Source organism: Hevea brasiliensis, chromosome 7 (genome assembly GCF_030052815.1).
Source record: "Hevea brasiliensis isolate MT/VB/25A 57/8 chromosome 7, ASM3005281v1, whole genome shotgun sequence".
In the NCBI taxonomy this organism is placed as follows: domain Eukaryota; kingdom Viridiplantae; phylum Streptophyta; class Magnoliopsida; order Malpighiales; family Euphorbiaceae; genus Hevea; species Hevea brasiliensis.
The window spans coordinates 5,805,337-5,825,402 of NC_079499.1; the positions used below are offsets into that span (position 1 = coordinate 5,805,337).

The window sequence follows — 20,066 nt, forward strand, 5'->3', positions numbered from 1 at the left end:
ATAAATATTGAGATGTACAAGACCAACCTTCCCTACAATGACCAACTATCTTCCTATAAATTGGGCATTTTTAAATTAGATATTAATTTTAATCTTTTAACACACCATATGACAATTTTTAAAATATTATTATAAAATAGATGGCTCACTCATTTTATAAAGTATATATATAATAGAATTTTACAATAATTAATTAGTTTATAATCTCAGCTATGCATTTATTTCCTCTGTTTCATTTCAAATGTTAAGAAAAAAATTTTTATCTGATTTTATGTCATTTTAAAAAATTGAGGTAGAATTAATTATTTTTTTTAAATTATTCTTTTGTCTATTATTATACTATCAATTTTTTATGTTTCATGAATACTTAATCAATTAGCAATATTAATTTTTTATGTTTCATGAATACTTATTCAGTTTTTTCTTAATTCTTGTGAAAAGCTTTGAAAAGTAATTGAAACGTAATCGAGATAGTATAATATTTTATTAACCTGCCATGTCTTGATTCTAGCTCCAGCCAGACTATTTTCTAGGCGAAACTTTCTCCGCAATGATATTGGAGACACATGCAACACTTTTATCCTTCCCAAGTCCTCCTGCACTGAAGTTATGAGAGAAAAGCAGAAAAATAAATTCCTTCTGTTGCTTTGAGAATATATATATAAATTTTTTTTTTTAATTTTATCTTTATTTATTATTATTCTTAATACATTTTTTTTATTATCTTTCTATATTAAGAATAGTAAAATAATACTTTAATTAATTATAAATATTTTTTATAAAAATATGACTATCCAATCATTTTATAAAAACCTTAAAAACACCATCCACCCCACACTTAAAATGGAAAGGAAGTAGTATTAAGTTGGGTTCAAGCGAGTTGAACTGTGCTTGCTGATTATTCGGCTCAATGAGTCGAGTCTTCCATTTTGGGTGCTCAGATGCTCGATTCTCCTCTCCGGCGGCCTTAGCTTGGCTCATGCATGATTACCAAGCAGTAGCCTGTTTTGCTTTCCTCTCTTTTATCACCCGTAAGGAAAAATTATATACACTTCTAAAAGTTAATTAATGGATTAATTTTAATCTTTAAATACACCTTGTGAAAATTTTTACGGTATTATTATTAAATTAGGAGGCTTACTTTCGTAACTATATATATATATTACAAATCTAATGCGCTTGTATTCACAAAATTTCCGAAGGCTTTTGCCCATAACAATGATCACTACCAACATCTGCTGCAAGTGTGACAAATACATGCACTAACCTAGTGGGGCACCAAAAAGAAACAGGCCCCTCTGCACATGTGCAGGGAAACCAGGCCACAAGTAAAAATCACTGGAGAGATGAGACCCTGTACACATACCTATATTCTGTCTCCATCTTCCAAAAGCCCTAGACAAGTGGTAATTTACATGATTTCCCCAAATTTTGATAAAAAAAAAATTAAAAAGGGAAAAAAAATGGCCAGTAGACATCTCTCTAATAAATTTTAACAAAATCTGCATATAACAATCACCGCCTCTTTCCCTTTTGGCTTTTGCAATGCCCTTGTGGAGTAGTCAGCCTCATCTGCATGAATATGGCACCATTAGACTACATTTACCAAATAAAGAGGTCAAACCAATCAAAATATAATGCGACATCAAGAAAGCTAGGGAAAATGTTGGTCAGAAGACGAGGGAAGGGTTTCCTGATGCTCTTGAAAACGAATTCCAATTTTGAATTGTCTAAAAAAAAAAAAAAAAAACCCTCCAAAATCTTGTTAACGAGAACAAAAGGCATAGGGAAGTTTAAGAAGAATCCACCTTAGTTAAGGAGCATAAAAAGAGACTAGACAAACAAAAGGCATTTCACTCAGAAAAAAAAAAGAAAAAAAAAAAAAAAGAGGAGCTTGCAGTGTCAGCAACATGTACTATTGTATAAGATGACAAGCAAAGTAGTTTAAATTACCATCAGAACTAATCATCATATTTTTTTGCTGAATAGTACATGCTAACTACATCACATGTACGTAATGCCTTAACTCATTCGATTGGTAACTATATGGGAAAATATTACCTGTACATCGCTGCTATAAGGGCATGCAAACCAAAGTCTTAGCAGCACCGACTGCTTCTGGAACTGCTCAATCTGTTAGATTGCTTTATTCCAGCTGAGAATTGGTGGACCTGATATACATACTTCCTTGTGCTGATTGAAGATGCTGCGTTTGCTGCTGAGAGTGCTGTTGCAGTGGCAGCTGTTGCCGTGGCAGCTGCTGTTCCTGTTGTGGCTGCTGCTCTTGTGGCTGAAAAAGTTGTTGAGAACAAGGTGGTTGTGGTGGTGGCGGCAGCTGCGTTGATTGTGATAATTGTAGCTGCTGCTGCCACTGTGCTCCAGCATTCCCATGTTGGGGCAAGCCTCCTGATAACTGCCTCTGGCCTAAACCTTGGTTGACAGATGCCACTGCCTCACTTCCAGATGAATTTGTAAGAGCTGGGCTCCCAATAGAACCCACTTGAGAGGCTGGAGGATTTTTCATTGCAGAATCACAAGAAGGCTCAGATGGTTTCCACTGAGAAGCAACAGAATATGAAGCAACCACATTAGCTGAATCATTACAGGCCTGAGAAATTGATGTGGTTGTACTTGTGCCTAGCTGCGAAACATTGCTTATTGGCTGCTGTTCTGTATGACTCTGATCAGTTTGAGACTTGGCTGGCAGATTAGAATTCAACAGACGGTTCTGTTGAAGAATTCTCTGAACAGTTGGTTGAGCTTGACCAGTCTGCTTCTGGTGCGTTTGTGGCTGTGGCTGTGACTGCATATGCTGATGGTTGGAAGCCATAATGGCTGCTGGAAGAACTTGATGAGCAGCAGATAGAGCATGACCAGATGGCAGTGACGAAACCTGACCTTGGGTATTATTATCAGAATGGGAAGGCATCTGCTGCATTTGATTTGAAGAAGGTGATGCTGTGGCAGAAAATAGCTTTTGCTGTGGCTGAGACTGGTTTGAGGATTGAGGAGCAACCAATGGTTTAGCTGCTTGCATTGAACTCAAGCCAGTACCTGAATATAAGCCTTGACCTTGCATCAAGTGCATGATGTGTTCTCCTTTCTCCGTACTTTGATTTCCTGGAGGCACAGCAAGGCCATTCAAATGAGAATGATCAATGGGAAGGTTCTGATGCACAACCATATTCCCTCTACCCATTCCCTTCAAAAGTTTAGCTTGTTGGGGAGATTGCGAGTGCTGTCGCTGCTGAGGATGGATCCGGCCAGACTGTTGAAACTGCTGTTGCTGCTGTGGCTGCCGCGGTCTTTGTTTTCCCATCTGATTGTTCAACCCAGTGGCAACAGTTTGAGAGTTCCGGCTGATCCCATTATGTGGCAAAGCATGTTTCTGCTGCTGCTGTACTGATATGGAAGTCATTGGGGAAGATGATGTTAACGGGGGAAGTGATACTGGCTGTGATGAAGTTTGTGGTTGATTCTGGGAGCTATTCTGCATAGATGAAGATATAGGGAGCTGGGGTTGAGATTGGACATGTGGCATCAAAGTGCCAGATGAAGCAAACTGCTGTTGTTGTTGCTGCTGCTGCTGCAGAAGCCGCTGCTGCATTTGCCTTTCTTTAGCCAAACGGATTGCATATGCTTGCTGCTGTGGACCTGTAGTGTTATTGGCACCCTGAAGATGAGGATGATGAGGATTGCCCATTACATGGGATTGTTGTGGAGGCATTGGATGCTGGCCAGGATATGCCTGAACAGCTGGTGGGGTCGTCTGATTAGCAAAAGCAGAGCTCAAACCACTAAAAGCAGGAATTCCTTGGCTATTTCCTTGTGTGACCTGCATCTGAAGTTCTGGTACCATCATTTGTCTTTGATGCTCTGAGTTATGACCAGTCTATGACAAAAATAATGCTGTTGTCATATAACATTAAAGTACTGATGCACCATAATGAAGTGATAACAACAGAATATATATATATATATATATGGAAATTATAGCATGAGAACATATAAACCATTAGGAATGTTCATTGACGAATTTGGATAGACAATAGAAGGAAATACCAATAAGTCACCTTGTATACACAGAGAAATAGTGCAACACAAATTATAACGAGGGAAATCAACATAATTAGAATGATAAAAACAGATCAGTACAAAATTGTGCCAGACATCTTTTTAGGTTAGGAAAAAGGATAACCCAGAGAACCAGATCAAAGCGATTCTGACAAAATTATAATGAACTAAAAAGGCTTACTCGACAAACTTTACAATATGTGAACTAATTTGATAATTAATAGAAGCAACCTCAATATAATAATAATAATAATAATAATAATAATAATAATAATAATAATAATAATAATAATACACAAAAGAAAACCTGTTTGCATGAAAAAACTTACCCGCATCATATGCAAAGCCTCACGAGATCTCATCATCGAATTCCCTTGACCAGAAGTACTTCCAGATTGCATACTTCCAGTGCTTGGCATCCCAACCATACCAGAGGAAAGCATACTACTGGAATTCATCATTGATGACGAGGCCATTCCCTGGAAGCCTGGCCTCGGCAATGGCATGTTTCTGTTCATCCCAGACATCATGCCTACAGGATTTCCACCCGGAAGCATGCGAACACGATCAGCTCCAGAAAGAGCTCCAGAGACGGGCAAGTTAGACTGCTGCAAACTTCTGTTGGACAGCATTTGATTATAATGTTGCAATCTCTGCTGCTCATCAACCGGTAAAGATGTTCTTTGAACACTGTATCTACCATCCCTGACAATATTGACCCACATCCAAGCACAGAAGTTAGAATTTCATGGCAATAGTTCTATCTAAAGCACTGATACACAGATAATGCCAATCACAAGCAATACCACCTGATAGGAGCATTGAGTGGACCAGAAGGTGATGAGTTACTGCCAAGAACAACACCAGAAGATACTTGCACAGAGGAGTTTGGCCCAGAAGTAGGAAGCATTGATCCTACAGCACCTGGATTTGGCATGGGTAAACTGCTAGCATGAGAACTTTGATACCCAACGGGAAGAGCATCTTGGCTTGATGCAGTTGCATCACAGAGATCAAGGGGCCTAAATCCACACAGTAAAGTAATATTGTAATTGCTTGCATGACATGAGCAAGTAGATAGATGCCAAGAAATGTAAACATAAGAATAGTAAACTTGTGAGGATAAATACTGATAAGCTGAATATATAGTAGGCTAGACAACGAACATGTAACAAAGCATGAATACTTACGTCAAAATGCCTCCATTTTGGTTTGTGGGTACTCGGTCGATGGCATTAACATGAGAAATGTGAATTGCTACTATTTGTTTAGGATCCTGGTTATCGTTCTTCACAATACACGCAAAACGAAAATCATAGTCAAGAAAATTTGCAGGAAAGAAGTGAGCAGAAACAAAGCAAGCATTGGACCATTTCAACTGTTCAAGCATCTATTTAGGACAAACAATAATCCACATATTATACTGTTTTTATACAACTTTATATAAGTTTGTTAACATTATGTTGTAACCATGGGCACATGCTAAAATTTTTATCAAACACTTTGCATTAACCTTGCAATCTCAAAAACCATGGGATAAATAGGAAGAACATAAGTAAAAAATTGTCAACTTTTAAAAATTGAGGTCATTAACAAATGGCATGCTTCTATATAGCTCTGATGAAAAAAGCCCAATTGGATTTTACGTTGGAATTTGGAGGCAGCAAAATCAGTGTAGGCATCAATGAACAAGCAACATAATATAATCTGTACCCGCATGAATGCTATGGATCATGCACAAACCTGACTCCTCCTGTAAAGGTACTTCTTCCCAATCATAATAATCCTTTCAAAATGAGACTTGAGGGTATCCTCTTCCATTGGCCCTTGCAAACGTTGAAATAACTGTCTGGCACTGCCCTGCATGTAATGCAGCAATATAAATCAATTAACGCAGGAAACATGTCTCACATAAACAAATAAACATATGTTGTTTACTAATTAGCAGGGAAAATGTCTTTCAAAAGTATCAGGATCTTGCCTTCGGGATGCCAGGCAAAGTTGAAGGATAAGATTGAGAAGACCCTGAATCATCTGCACTATCAGCCCCATCACCAGCACCCTTATCCATTAAGATTTTGTGACGTTCTTTGCACTCTTTTGGCTTGCGGAATATACACTGAACATGTTGAAGCACGAGTTGAAAAAAATATATATATAAACAGAGGGAAAAAAAATTCTTGAATATCTAGAAGGAAAACACTACATTTGCACAGAATAGGAGAGAGATAACAAGAACTAAAAAATTATACAGCAACAAGAACATAGCATACACTGTCATCTAAAATGACGTGAAATGTATCCCAACAACAACGCAACCATGCAAGAAATTTGATCACACACAATTTACCTTAAATTGAAGGGTGCTGTTGATGGCATCACTTACAAGCTCCCAATTAGGACCCATATCATGTACAAGGACAACAAGTGCCTGAGTTAACAAACATATCATCAGGTAATCACAACTTTGATGACCACAGAAGAACAGATTCTCGAAAGATACCCAAAGCAAACAAACCTGGTCTTCAAAAAGTGACCATGGACTTCCAGAACCTGGCTGCCCAGCAGGCGCCTGCAAAGGACGCAAATTTCTCAAACCAGAATGAGGCACCTAAAAATACTAAAAAGTTGAGAACACATAGCCATATCTACATCAAAATTTACCTTCAGTGATTTAGGCTTTCTGCCCCTGTCCCGGCCAACAATAAATTTCATTATTTTACTTGGCATATTACTCATTTGGGAAGCTGCGGGAGAAGGAATTGAACCACTCATTGGAGTCATATTATCAAAAGCACCATCTAGTGGCTGTTTAAGTATCTTTGGCTTCTTTGCAGTATGTTGCCCATACATTAAACCTTAAAAAGGAAACATATGAAAAGGTAAGAACTTAAAACACTATGTATATCTGTTAAATAACAACTCACATAATTTCAAATAATAAAGGGAATTACCACTAGCACCATTAGAGTCAAAATGATGAGTATCCAGTCTCCTTTTGGAATTATCCCTCTGGAAGTGGAATTCCACCGTCAAAAAAATAAACAATTTTAGACAACTAGTCATTGTATGCAAACTTTGAATAGCAGGAACTTGGGCAATACACAAAGGAACATAAATCAGGAAGATGCATCTACTAGAATAAATGCAGTAAAGATCCATAGAAAAAAAAATGAATAAATGAATTTATTACAACAATGTTCACCTCAGACATCGAGGAAGAGAAAGTAGCAGTAAACTTGGTCTACTCTACGCCCTTTATTCCTTTTAGAAAATTTCAAATTATGAACTCCCCTGCCCCTCACAGTAATGAAAAATAAGAAATTTTGTTTACTTCTTTACAGTTAACTAACCCAATGCTACCAATCTAGATCATCAATTGCAGACTGGATGCATGTTTTAACTTGCAAATGCATATTGTTTATGATTTATGTGAATTTCTCAAGTAAGGTCCATTGGTAAATCTTACAGCCCCCTAAATGAACTAAAAAGAAGATTTTTCACATTAAATGTGCTTCAAACCGAAAGATCTTTCACAAATGTTGATCTGATGGTAAGCTATTCTTGAATGAATAATCATCTTTTTCTCAAATCACCCCAAGGTTCTCTGCATTGCTTCCTATCACTAATGATTTATCATCTCTCTTTTTAACAAACTTTATTAAAAAACTAATAGCATGGGTCCCAAGAAGAAAGTTCTACCCCTAGGTTCCCTGCAGTGCTTCCTATCACTAATAATTTATCTCTTCTTTAGACACAACAACAACAACTAAGCCTTAATCCCAAACTAGTTGGGGTCGGCTATATGGATCATTTTTCGCCATTCAGCTTTCTTAGACATCAAGCCCGCATTAATATTCAAAACTTGTAAATCCTATGATATTACTTTCTTCCACGTCATTTGAGGCATCCTCCTCCTTCCCCTACTAACTTATTACACTTCCATACAGGGGTTCATCTCTTTAGACAATTTATTGAAAAGATGATAGCATGGATCCCTACAAGAAAAGTTCTATCCTAAGTCATTTGCTACCCTTACAAGCAACAACAAACACTTCAATAAGTATCAACCAAGATACACATTCTTTCACTCTCTTCCTACATATTGACATTTCTTAAACTTTTAAACTTAAGCAAAAGATCAAGGTCAAAATTTTCAAGGCATCGTTCAGCCAAAGCACAGCACATCAATCTTCATAAATATACGATTAACAGATGAAAACCAAAGGCATTTGAAAATTTCGCTAAAGCGAGATGTATGTACACACACACACATACACACACACACACACATATATATATATATATATAGAGAGAGAGAGAGAGAGAGAGATGAAAATGAAATAGGTAAACTTGCTAGGAAATAGACTTAAATAGGTAGAAAATGCAATGGTAGGACTTCTATAGAATTGCCAAAAAAAGATAATAAGAACCAACATATGCAACAACCCAAGAAACTCATCTGACATACTAAGAACACATTTTCTTCTAATCTGAAATAAATTTTTGCATTATTACTAGGAGCTCATCCTATTTTTCCATTTTATTTAAAAGATGCTAATAAAATATCAACCAGCCATTTTAAACAGAAAAAACAAAGAAAAGTTTAAATAGCTTAAATATGAAAGAGAGAAAGAGAGAAATAGAGGGGAGCTTAATCACCTGTTCATTATGAACAGTGGAATCCAGCTGCCAAACCTGCTCATAAGCAGGACCCTGCAACCACAAACATGTAACTCAATCAGCAGTTCAGGAAGAAAACAGAAGAGGTAAATTCATTACTTCACTAGGAATAAGTTCACAGTATCTCTCAACATATAAGAATCTCCATGTACCACATGATGCTTAATCTTCTTCTTCTTCTTTTTTGGTTTTGTTGATGTCTCTGCACAGTCATACGGTAACTGCTTTTCGAAGTCCCCAACTGACTCAACCTCCACACTCTTCTGGATTTGGGATCCATTCAAGGTACTCTGGTCATCCTGAAAAGAACTAGTATCTCCACTTGAAGCATCTGTCTTCACTGGAGTCTGCACTCCAGCATTAAAAGGACTTGTAAACCTATGCCTAGATGCAACAGAGCGAACACGCTTTGTTGGAATTGGACCAACATGAAGATTACTGACAGGCCTTTTTCCCATCAGTGAATTCTGTTGAGAGACAGTTGTGCAGTATCCATAAGACAAATCAGGTCCCACTTCATATGATCTTCCAGAATATTTCATAAAACTTTTCCTGTTCTTCTGGTCATGTTTTGTTGACTTGCTACCTTCAAAGACTCCTTGCAAATAATATGTGCTTGTTTCTCCTTCCTCCTCATCATATGCATTCTCACGATATCCAAACTCTGCATTTGATAATAGACTTGTAAAAAGCACAAGACTATTAAAGAAAGAATTCATATGTAAAAATAGCTTCAACATTACCTGTAGCAGCATCATACATAGATGTCTCAACTTCCTCTTGCATGCTGCTGCCAGTCTTCTGAAAGGAGGACAAAATCACTTCAGTTAATAAGAAAGAACAATAAAAAAAGCAAAGTAAAAAAGAAAGAACTGAAGATTTGGGCAACAATTAATGCCAATGCCCTTTTCTCATAAAGCAACAAAATCATCCATGGAATGGCAGACAAATGTAGGTTCATCAACATAAATATCAGGCATTTACCCACACAATAAAAATATCCCAAATATACTTTTCTTCTAATTCACCTATGTTTGTCTGTCAGGGGAAATGCAAACCAAAAGCACAATAAAAGAATAACAATGAAATTATTTTTTTACCTCACACTGTGCCAAATGAGATTCAATCGAGTTTCTGTAGATTTCCATTGCACCTGAGGGAACAGCATAAAATAGGCTTTCCTGCCAAATAAAAAGTTCATTGCACTATGGAGTTATGAGATACCATGATTATATGTATAATTAAAATAAATCACACGGTATTATCAGAGATCAACATCTGCAAGGTGCAGCAATCAGCAACTAAACCACATACATTTAAAAGATAGAAATGGGATGGCAGACATTAAGAAAGACAAGTAAAATTAACGTTATAAGGATTATATATAATGTAAGCCCATACTTCTGTCAATTGATGTTCCCATGAAGTTCCAATAATGCCTGAATCATCCACTCTATCAGGTGTTGCTGGTGCTTCAGCTTGAAGGGAAGGAACCGCAGAGCTGTTACATTTCAAAAATCTTACAGCATATCCCTGAATTGGACATGCAAAATTCTTTCCAGCATTTTGTACCTCTAAGTGTTTGCATGTCCCCTATTCATGACCAGAAGATTGGAAGCAAAGTCAATAACTTGTTACACAAGAGCCAAAAATCCAAACCATTTCTGCAACCTAGTGCAATTTCAAACTTAACTATGGATCCTATAATCTCATTCACCAGATTTAATCAATGTCCAACCAAGAAATCCAAATCAAAATAATCCACATTTGGAAGAACTAGATAAGTTCATCATACTTTTTTCTAAATAAGAGACTCCTCTACACATTAGAAAAAACTATCTTCATTCTTTAATTAAAAGGTTCCAGAAAATACGAATATGAATCTAAAAAAATTGTTATTATAAAAAAAAAATGATACTATATAGGTAGGAAACAGAAAAGGGGGCAAATTTTTAAGGATAAAAAAAGGCCTAGTAGGTGGATACATATAAAAAATGATTATCAATTGCTCAATAAGGTAATGAAGTAGCACCTTATCTAATTCTGTGAACTTGTCCTTGGAAAATTCATTCCCATTAAACCTCCTTGAATCCTGCTTGAAATTTGTCAAACTAACACTTTGGTCATCCTTATTTAGACGCATCTCTGCTGAACTCCAGAACTGCATGACAGCCTTTGCCAGAGTATAAGCAATTTTTTTCAGCTTCAAATGTTGATTCTGCTCTTCAACTCTCAGCCGAGAGGTGAAAGCAACCCGGTGACATATTTGAGCAGCAGCAGTCATTTTCCATAGACGCTCCTACAAGCAAACAGTGAACAATTGAGAAAATTTAAGAGAGATGAAGTTGAATACAAATACTAGATAAAAAGAACAAGACAAACTCTTACAGAATGCAGGAAAAAGTTTCAAAGAGAACTAGTATAAATAATGCACAAGAAATTTTTAATTGTAATATATATCGACAAAGTCAGACCTGCACAAAATCATTTGCCAACCACATCATTTCTTCAAGTACAAAATCCCAGTGCGATTTTCTGCGGCTCTCCAAAGGTACCATCCCAATAGATAACTCGGCAATCCTCTTACGTTTAGCCTGTTTATCACATTATAAGTTACAACAGATTTTTAAAAATTTATGAATAAATGGAAATTCTGCAATGTTTAACAAATTAAAGCATGAATTATTAGAGAATATGAAGAAGCAACCTCTATAATTCGTGCCTCTTCCAAGAAAGAATCCTCATGAGCCTTGTCTGCAACTATCAAATCACTACCAGAACAAGATCGAGGGTCAGGAGCGGCAGAAGAATTTTTCTCTGACAAAGTAGATACAGGTAACTCCTGAATATATATATCCACAGAACCCTGAGGCCCACCAGGACAGATGATTTCTCTGTTGAGATTGGAACCATCACCCAACACATTAGATAATTTTTTATCAGCTTCAGATGCAGGAAGGTCATTCTGCTCCACTCCTTCAAAGTTAGAAGGACATTTCAACTCTTTTTGCAAGTCAGAACTTCTCTGTATTTCTTGCTCCATTTCAATGACACAATCATTACCAGAGTTATTTTGATGTACAAAATTATTATCTTCCTTGACAACAGCACTGCAGTCTGTAGCCTTGGTTTCATTCTTTCCATCTCCCATTTCACCAGCCCCTGAATTTTGCATTCCTTCAGACTTTGATGTTTGTTTCAAATGAATTCCGTTAATATCATCATTTCTACCTTTAGCACACAAACCACTTTCATTATTCACATCCAAGTATAGGCTATTTTGAGTGCAGGAGGATTCTGAATCTAATCCCTTAGTTCCTATTGCAACATTGCCATTTTGACCTTCATTTCCATTTCTTTTCAAGTCACCAAAGCCATTTAACTCAGAGGAACCATTTTCATACTCAGTTTTTCCTGCAGCTGCACCAGGTTGATATTCAGGTGTAGCTGAAATTGCCTTTTCTTTCCCTCCAACATTGTCACACTCTCCAGAAGCCATGTGAATGGGTATTTTCTGAGCATCAACTTCTGACAATTGATCACTTTGGTTATGCTTTGAGATTTTCGTCTCCGAGATATCCAACCTATCGCCAGGGAGACTACCTTTAGCCAGGCAGGCTGTTGCTTCCAGAGCTACAGCACCATCCAGCTCCATGTTTGACTGGGTAGTTGTAATCTCTATCTGAGAAACCATATCACCATTTGAAGTGGTGGATTTGGCGTAAGAAACAGAAGGAATAATCTGGTCCTTCTGATCGTTCGTTTCAGACATAGACCCCTTTACATCCCTCAAGCCGCCATGAACCTTGAAGAAAGATCCATGACCACCAGAACTCTGAACTACGTCAGTTGAGCTTGATCGAGCACCATCACGATTTGGTCTGGACCTGTTCCTTCTAGCATATGGGCGAACAATAGCAGAATCTTCTGATTCCTTGGCATTTTGAGTCCCATCCATCTGGGAAGACTGTTCTGATGGAGCAATATTATTCCTCCTACTGGAATGTTTAGGTTTCCTTTCGCCTTTGAGAATCTCATTTTCACCATCAAAATTATCAGCACTATTGGGTTCACAAACTGTGAGAGCCCCTGGTCTGCCACTACTTTCTACAGAGTCCCCATGAGGTGATGCAGTCAGTGCAAAACTACCTTTTGCTTCACTGTAATTATAACAGTGAAAAAGTGAAATCTAAGGGGAAGCATTGGTAGCGTAATTATAAATATTGTTCAATAGTAACATCATGTAACAGAAAAGGAAAAAGAATATACCTAGTCAAAAAATGTTCTGTGTGATGATCAGTAAGAGAAGTAGACTGGACACTAACTGAAGCTGCACTCCCAAACTTAAAGTCTAATGGATTGCCACCCTACAGGTACAGAAATGTTCAAAGTGATTATCAATAGCATAGAGGGAATAGAAATACTAAGGGAAGGATTGAATTGCCATACTTTCTGAAGAAAATCTAGCTCTCTTCTCCTTTCCTCACGAACATCATACTCCTGTCTGCTAAAATTGAATAATTTTCCTTACTTATCCACAAAATAACAATGATTGGAAATGCTATATCACAGAGAAAAGAATATAAAATTATGAGACACAACAAACACAAAAGAGTATGCTAGCATCACCTGAGCTCTGCCTGAGCTCTCTCAACTGCTGCTCGGCGCGGAGAGGTTTTGATGCCAATTCCAACTCCGCCGTCAACAACCCCTCCCATGGAATCAACCTCAGCATTTACTAGGAGAGCCGATCCTGAACCGCATCCATGCATTCCTACTTCAGCATTTACAAGCTTTCCCCTCCCATCAATTCAGACACCTATCAAATCCCCAAACCAAATGTCAGAAAGAAACATCAAGTAAAGCAATACCAACATGGAAAAGCATTTTCTGCTTAGTAACTAGAAAATGTTGTGAGACTCATAGTATGATGGATAAATCCACCATTCAAGTGAAAAATGAATGGATTTGAACAGAAAACAGCCAAACTTGACTAATTCTGAAACTCTAAGGTACCAGGGTATGTATGCATATATATAACATTAACACAAATAACAAGATAAAAACATATTACAGAGTCATCTTTCACCAAATAAGAAAGGGAAAACAAGCATGCACTGCAAGCTTATTATAGACAGCCATTTATCATTCACTACACAGCATGATAGGGTATTCAAATTAGCAACTTAAAAAAAAAATAGTTATTTTAGTACAGAGAATAGAACCATAAAAGGATTTGTGTTGGACAAGCAAAATGTAAACACACTAGCATTTCTGCAACCATGCCACATGCTGTAAACGATAACAGCACGGAACTATATAGCAACTCCCTTAAAAATTCAAGTCTGAAAGTGCCAAGTACCTAAACAAGTCCTCATCCCACTGCCAGAATTAGTCGTAAAATAATATGTCTCTCAACAAGGTAAATTATACAGAGAAAAAAATGTATAAATTATCCAATCTTAACCACGAAAAAAAAATTGGAAATATAATTTATCTATTAGAGAGAGAGAGAGAGATAGAGTACAAAATAAAGCATGCAGACATCAAAGTTCAACAATGTCATCAATGTCATACAAATTATAAGATTTTACCTCTTAAAAGCCTTGTTGGTAACTAAGTATTTTGATAACATTCCCTTTTCTAGGATAGATCCCTAACCATGGTTCAATTCACATTCATTTCATAAACCCCAAGCCTAAACGAATGGTGTTCACGAGGAATCATGCAGCTATGTTACTATGCCACATCCATTGAAAAAAAAAAAGGAAGAAGCAAGTTTGCATAAATAACCAGTAATGTCTTAAGCACCAAACCTATATCTTATGATTAAGGATAACTGTGGCTATACCAATTTAAGTTTCTAAATATTAACAAGGAAATAGAGGCACAAAATATTTATTGAAAACTAAATAAGCACCCAAAAAAATCTAAGAGAAGTTGTAACTAATGTTTGCATAACAACCAGCAAAGGTACTACGCATGATGAACATGTGCAGCTCACAAGCAATAAGAGCACAGAATATGTTTAGCGCCAAGTGGTCCCTTCAAATTCAGACATAGTCACCCGTTTAGAAACTCAAAACCAGCTACAGACCAAGTTACAGTATTTAATTCCCCTATTAACGTGAATAATACGACTTAAAAGCACAAATCCCCCAGCATTGAATCAAAATGCGCAACAAAACCACAATAGAAACGAATTAAAATCCCTTGCCCCAAATGAAGAAGCCCCAATTTCATTGAATCAACGTAGAATTTACACAAATTCAACATTGCACACCAGTTCTAGGGTTTCCATAGAAGAAGGAAACAAACCAAAAAATTGGAGCAATAACAAACTGAATTACAGAATTGGGAAGCTAGGGCACAGCAGAGAGACAATTAAGAAGCGTCCCTCAGTTGCAACACTTTCTCTCTCCTAGGGTTTTGGAGTAGTGGACCAATAGCTCAATCTAAACGAGGGGAATTAGCCCTGGAAATAAAGGCTTGGGTGCTAATGTCAACCATGAGGACGTGAAATAGATTCTCTGTAATCCTCTGAGTGTTCTCTCCAAAAAGTCCTTTCTCTTTTTAAATTTTTGGGAATTTTGTATATCGCTCTGGTTTTTTTTGTGCGTTCGTGTGCTTTTTTCTCTCTCAGCTTTGGTTTTCGAAGGGGGTACTATGCGAGAGCGAGACTTCTCTCTCTCTCTCTCTCTCTCTCTCTCTCTCTCTGCGACTAATGGGCTTGGGTTCTGCATGAAGAAGAAGATGATGATGTGGGCCTTTCTTCTCCATTGTGGCCTTTTTAATTTTATTTTTATTTTCAAATTATTTTTAATTACTCTCTTCTTTTTTCTTAAAAATAGTTTGATGAAAAAAAAAAAAAGAAAAATTATCAAATAAGCTTTTGTATTTTCAGTAGATATCAAATAAGTTTAAAATCAAATTTTAAGTCAAATAAGCTTTTATAATTTCTAATTAAGGTTAAATAAGTTTATATACTTTTAATTAAGGCTATATTAGTTTTTATCTAATAAAATATTAATTTTTAATAATAAAATATTATCTTTTCTATTTTTAATAAAAAAATATTAAAAATAATAATTTTAATATTAAATAAAATTTTCACCCATTTGAAGAAATTGTTAAAATAATATTTTATTAAGTGATGACTTATTTAATCTTAATTATAAATATATAGACTTATTTAATTTAAAATTTAATTTTAAATATATTTAACTCTCGATAAAGTATGTAAAATTATTTTATTTTTTATTTTAAAAGTTATTTGGGCTAGAAATATCTGTTCTTTCTTTTCCAATTGTTTATTATATATTTTTTATCTTAATTAATGTCAATCAATTAAATAAAATTTATATTTAATTAACTCAAATAAATTAAATTCTAACTTATTTAACAATTTTGTTAAAAAATATTTAGCTTTTCTATGATTGCACCTTTGATAATAATTAATTTTAATAATAAAATAATCATCAAATCTGAAAAATGATAATTTTGCCATTCAAAGGTTATGAAGAGCCAAAGTACTTTTGTGTGTGTGTGTCTATATATATATAGAGAGAGAGATCATATGAAATAATTTTTTATAAAGAAAATAATTTCATAATTTGGAGATTAAGCTAAATTATATTTTATTAATGATATTAAAAAAATAACATTTGAGTTTTAGATAATATTTGGTTTAACTATTTATTTTTAATTTTTAACTTAAAATATATTTCTTAACTTATGAGTTACTTGGTAAAATTATTTTAAAATAAATTTTAAATAATTTAAGTATTTAATTAAAAGGTATTTAAAAGTAATTTAATTAATTAAAATTATCAAAAATAATATGTAATTGAATGTTATAACTGTTAAAATGAGGATTATATTAATATTTTTGAAAAATATTAAAATAATTTAATTTTTTACATTGTCAAATAATAGTTTTAAAATAAATAGATAAGTTATACCTTACTTATAATTTTTAAGTTATTTTAAATATCTTTTTTAATTTATAAGTCAAATCAAATATTAATTCACTTATAACTTTCTATTTATAAGCATATTTGATTAATTTATAAATCAAACCAAACACCCTCTCAATAGATTAGAACTCATTTAGTTGAGCTTTTGAAATCAATTGTTGGCTGTTGAAACTTTAATTATTAGACCATAGATATTTGGTAAACTAAAAAAGAAAATTGATTGTGAAATTCTAAAAGTTGATTTTTATTTTTATAACTAAAAGTTGTATAAGCTATTTTGGACTAAAAGTAAAATATTTATGAAAAATAGGTTTGTTAATTATTTAATAATAAAATTTTATTTTATTTTTAATATATGCACATACATTTAAATAGTTGATCACAGACAAATAAAAATAATTAATTAAATATAAAAATATTAAATAATAATTTGTTAAATATATATATTAATATTACAGAAAAATTAAAATAGAAAATTAATTTATATAATAAGATTTATCCCATAAAAAGTAAAATTGTAACACCCTTAATTTTTAAATTAATTATTTTATGGGTAGATATTAATATTTTATTTTATTTAAATTTTAGGAAATTATTTGAAATTTTTTGAATTTTTGAAATCGGGTTTGATTTTTCAAAAATATAAAACTTTGATGATTTTTAAAAATTTATTTAAAGACCACGTGGCAAAACTAAAAATATATTTAGACTCTAAGAATTTTTCTAAGTTTTTTGGAATTTTTCAGAATTTTTGGGCCTCGTTTTTTGTCCCAGGGCAGAGTAAAAAATTTAATTTCGGTTATCTCGAATCGAACCGACCGAATCAAACCCAGCCCAATCGGACCGATCGAATCGAACCGATCCCTTCTTCTCTTTTTTCTTCTCTTTTCTTCTCTCTCCAACGCCATTTTCTCTTTCCCGTTTCTCCCTCCTCCCTCTCCCTCCGCGCCGGCCACTGCTCCCCCACACTTCCCCAAGCCGTCGCCGACCTCCAGCACCCCTCCCCGTTGCCGACAAGCCTCCAGGCTGCCGGAAAATGGCGCCAAACCCCTTCCCACGCGCACGCATCCCTTCATCTTCTTGGCCAAAATCCGACCGATCCAGCCACCAATCGGACCGAGTCTTGTCCCAAAACACTTCTACACCTCGAGAGCTTTCCATAAACACTAAGAACACCAAAATCCATCCAGCAGTTTACCCAATTTTTGTCCGGAAAATTTTAGCCCATTTTGACTTACGGGCTAGATTTCTCAAAAACCGTAAACCCCACCAAAAATCTGAGAGTACCGGAGTGCTCCACTCGTCGAGAGCTTCGCGGCAATACCCATTTCAAATTTTTCTGATTTGTTTTTCGGTGGGTCCCGCGAGACTTCGCAGTGTTTTTCCAAGCATTAAATGAGTTTAAAAAATTCTGTAAAAATTATATATTAACCCCCGTGTTGTGGGCTTCACATAGATACCTTTAATTCACGAAAATTTAACAGTTACTTGGGTCTGCAATTTTGAGCCGAGCAGACAAGCTACCAAAAAAGTCTCCAAATTGGGTTGAGGTTATAGGCTACCCCACCGATTTCAGACGTCCCGGACGTGTCTCCAAGGTCGGAATTGGCCTAGGTAAACCCAAACCCTCATTTTTCTTAATTATCTAGTGCCTGGTTTTGATTAAAAATCTATAAAATATTTATGGTAAGTTAGAAAAATATAATTCCTTTTGCGTTAGTTCTATAATATTACTAAGAACCACGGGGCAAAGTTTTAGAATATTTAGAGCTCATTTGGGTAGTTTTTGCAAAAGGGGTAATTGTAAGGACTAAATTATAATTTTTCAAATTGTGGTTGTTGACTGTTTGGATGGGCCCAGGAGGGGCCATGTGATGTGATTGAATTATGGATGTGTGGCTTGTGAATATAAAAGTGCATTTTGAACCCTTTTTCAGGTTAGATAAGTCCTAGGTATAGGGTAGGCTCTGCCGAATTTTCGACACGACTTAGGGTGTCTTTGGTCTTTTCCAAGCTTGTATCAAGTCAAATATATTAAATAACTATAATAAAATTTATCAGGTAAGCCGAGACAGTCTTCTTCCTCTGCGCTAGCCACCGCAGTGACCGCAATTAAGTCTGTGAGTAAAATATTAATTTTAATTATAATTTCGATATTATTATATGTTCAAGTATGCCCATGCATCACTTATAAATATGTATCTATGTAGTTAAATACTAGGCACCTTTTATATTATATTCATAATTGATGAAGTGTCATGAATATTGTTTGTGGTAATTTGGAGCAGTATACGTGCGTTGGCGTGCGTGTGGTATAGTATTAAATATGGACAGGACAGGTAGACACGGCTTGAGAGACACTCGCTGGGACCTCACATTTGGTTTATTAAGTGAAAGTCCGGCTTGAGAGATAATATCTGGCAGAGGTTGGTTTAAGAGAGCCGTATAGGGGATCAGCTCCCATATATATATTGTTTGAACAGTGTTGAGTGTGTGAGTGCTCCAAATTGCCTTTTTACTGTTATGAAGTGGTTTGTATGAAATTTATGATGATGTTGCATTTTATTCCTTATGATGCATTAGATTTAGATAGCTATAGAAATTGTGGTTAAAATTAGTATTTTACTCTCTGAGTCGAACGCTCACTCCTGTTCATCTATTTTTAGGCTACAGGAGGATTACTTATTGTGATAAATCTGCTCTTCTTCTTCGCAGGTCAATTAGTAGTATCTAATGTATTTTGTATAATTGAGTTAAATTTTAGACTCTGCATGTGTTATGAGTATTTTAATTAATTTAGGTTTGTAATATAATATGGTGTTGAATTTGTAAGATTATTAACTGCATGTGTTATGAGTATTTTAATTAATTTAGGTTTGTAATATAATATGGTGTTGAATTTGTAAGATTATTAACTGCATGTATGACTGGATTGGATGAGGGAGCTGAGCTCCCATTGGATTTTTGATATTATGAGCATGTGTAGAGTGAGCTAAGCTCCCCAATTTATTTTATAATGTGTTTACAGGTCGGGCGAGTAAAAAAAAACTTCCCGTTGAATAATACATTTTATGGCCGAACTCTGTTTGATTGAATTCTTGAAATTGGGCCTAAATGGGCCTTAGGATTGGGTTGAGGAATAGTTAGGCTTACTACGGGCCTCAGGGGCTTTAGGCTGGCCCTAGTCCTAGTACCGGTCCGACCCATAGGTTCGGTCATAACAAAAATATTCATGAAAATATTTTTATTAATTATTTAAAGATAAAATTTTACTTTTTGCGTTAACATTTAAGTAGTTGAACACATATTAATAAAAATAATTGATTGACATTA

General features: G+C 35.3%; 2 protein-coding genes across 7 annotated transcripts in view; one reads left to right on the forward strand and one right to left on the reverse strand.

The window, feature by feature from the left end:
- LOC110663222 (uncharacterized) overlaps positions 1–20,066 on the forward strand; it is an 83,070-nt gene that overhangs the window by 39,176 nt on the left and 23,828 nt on the right. The gene's annotated exons all lie outside the window — the stretch shown is intronic.
- LOC110663225 (chromatin modification-related protein EAF1 B) lies at positions 1,161–15,454 on the reverse strand. Of its 5 annotated transcripts, none has more exons than XM_021822485.2 (23): positions 15,108–15,454; positions 13,387–13,576; positions 13,207–13,261; positions 13,027–13,124; positions 11,465–12,917; positions 11,232–11,351; positions 10,790–11,056; positions 10,159–10,350; positions 9,858–9,962; positions 9,501–9,558; positions 8,910–9,421; positions 8,737–8,790; positions 7,029–7,086; positions 6,739–6,932; positions 6,593–6,646; positions 6,425–6,505; positions 6,056–6,193; positions 5,818–5,934; positions 5,265–5,362; positions 4,884–5,096; positions 4,404–4,779; positions 2,062–3,892; positions 1,161–1,572 (listed from the first exon to the last, which is right to left on the reverse strand). In XM_021822485.2, the coding sequence occupies exons 2-22, from the start codon at positions 13,527–13,529 to the stop codon at positions 2,147–2,149; spliced, it is 6,132 nt and encodes a 2,043-aa protein (XP_021678177.2). In that variant the 5' UTR covers positions 13,530–13,576; positions 15,108–15,454; the 3' UTR covers positions 1,161–1,572; positions 2,062–2,146. The 5 variants fall into 5 exon arrangements, with proteins under 5 accessions (XP_021678177.2, XP_021678175.2, XP_021678176.2 ...); XM_021822483.2 differs by having other exon boundaries at positions 15,076–15,454; XM_021822484.2 differs by having other exon boundaries at positions 14,723–15,454.

Excerpts from the sequence above, each read along its gene's own strand:
- LOC110663225 (XM_021822485.2), bottom strand. The coding sequence starts at position 13,529 with ATGCATGGATGCGGTTCAGGATCGGCTCTCCTAGTAAATGCTGAGGTT. Across the intron at positions 13,125-13,206 it reads AGCTAGATTTTCTTCAGAAA|GGTGGCAATCCATTAGACTT; the intron begins GTATGGCAATTC and ends CTGTACCTGTAG. Across the intron at positions 6,506-6,592 it reads GGTCACTTTTTGAAGACCAG|GCACTTGTTGTCCTTGTACA; the intron begins GTTTGTTTGCTT and ends TTGTTAACTCAG.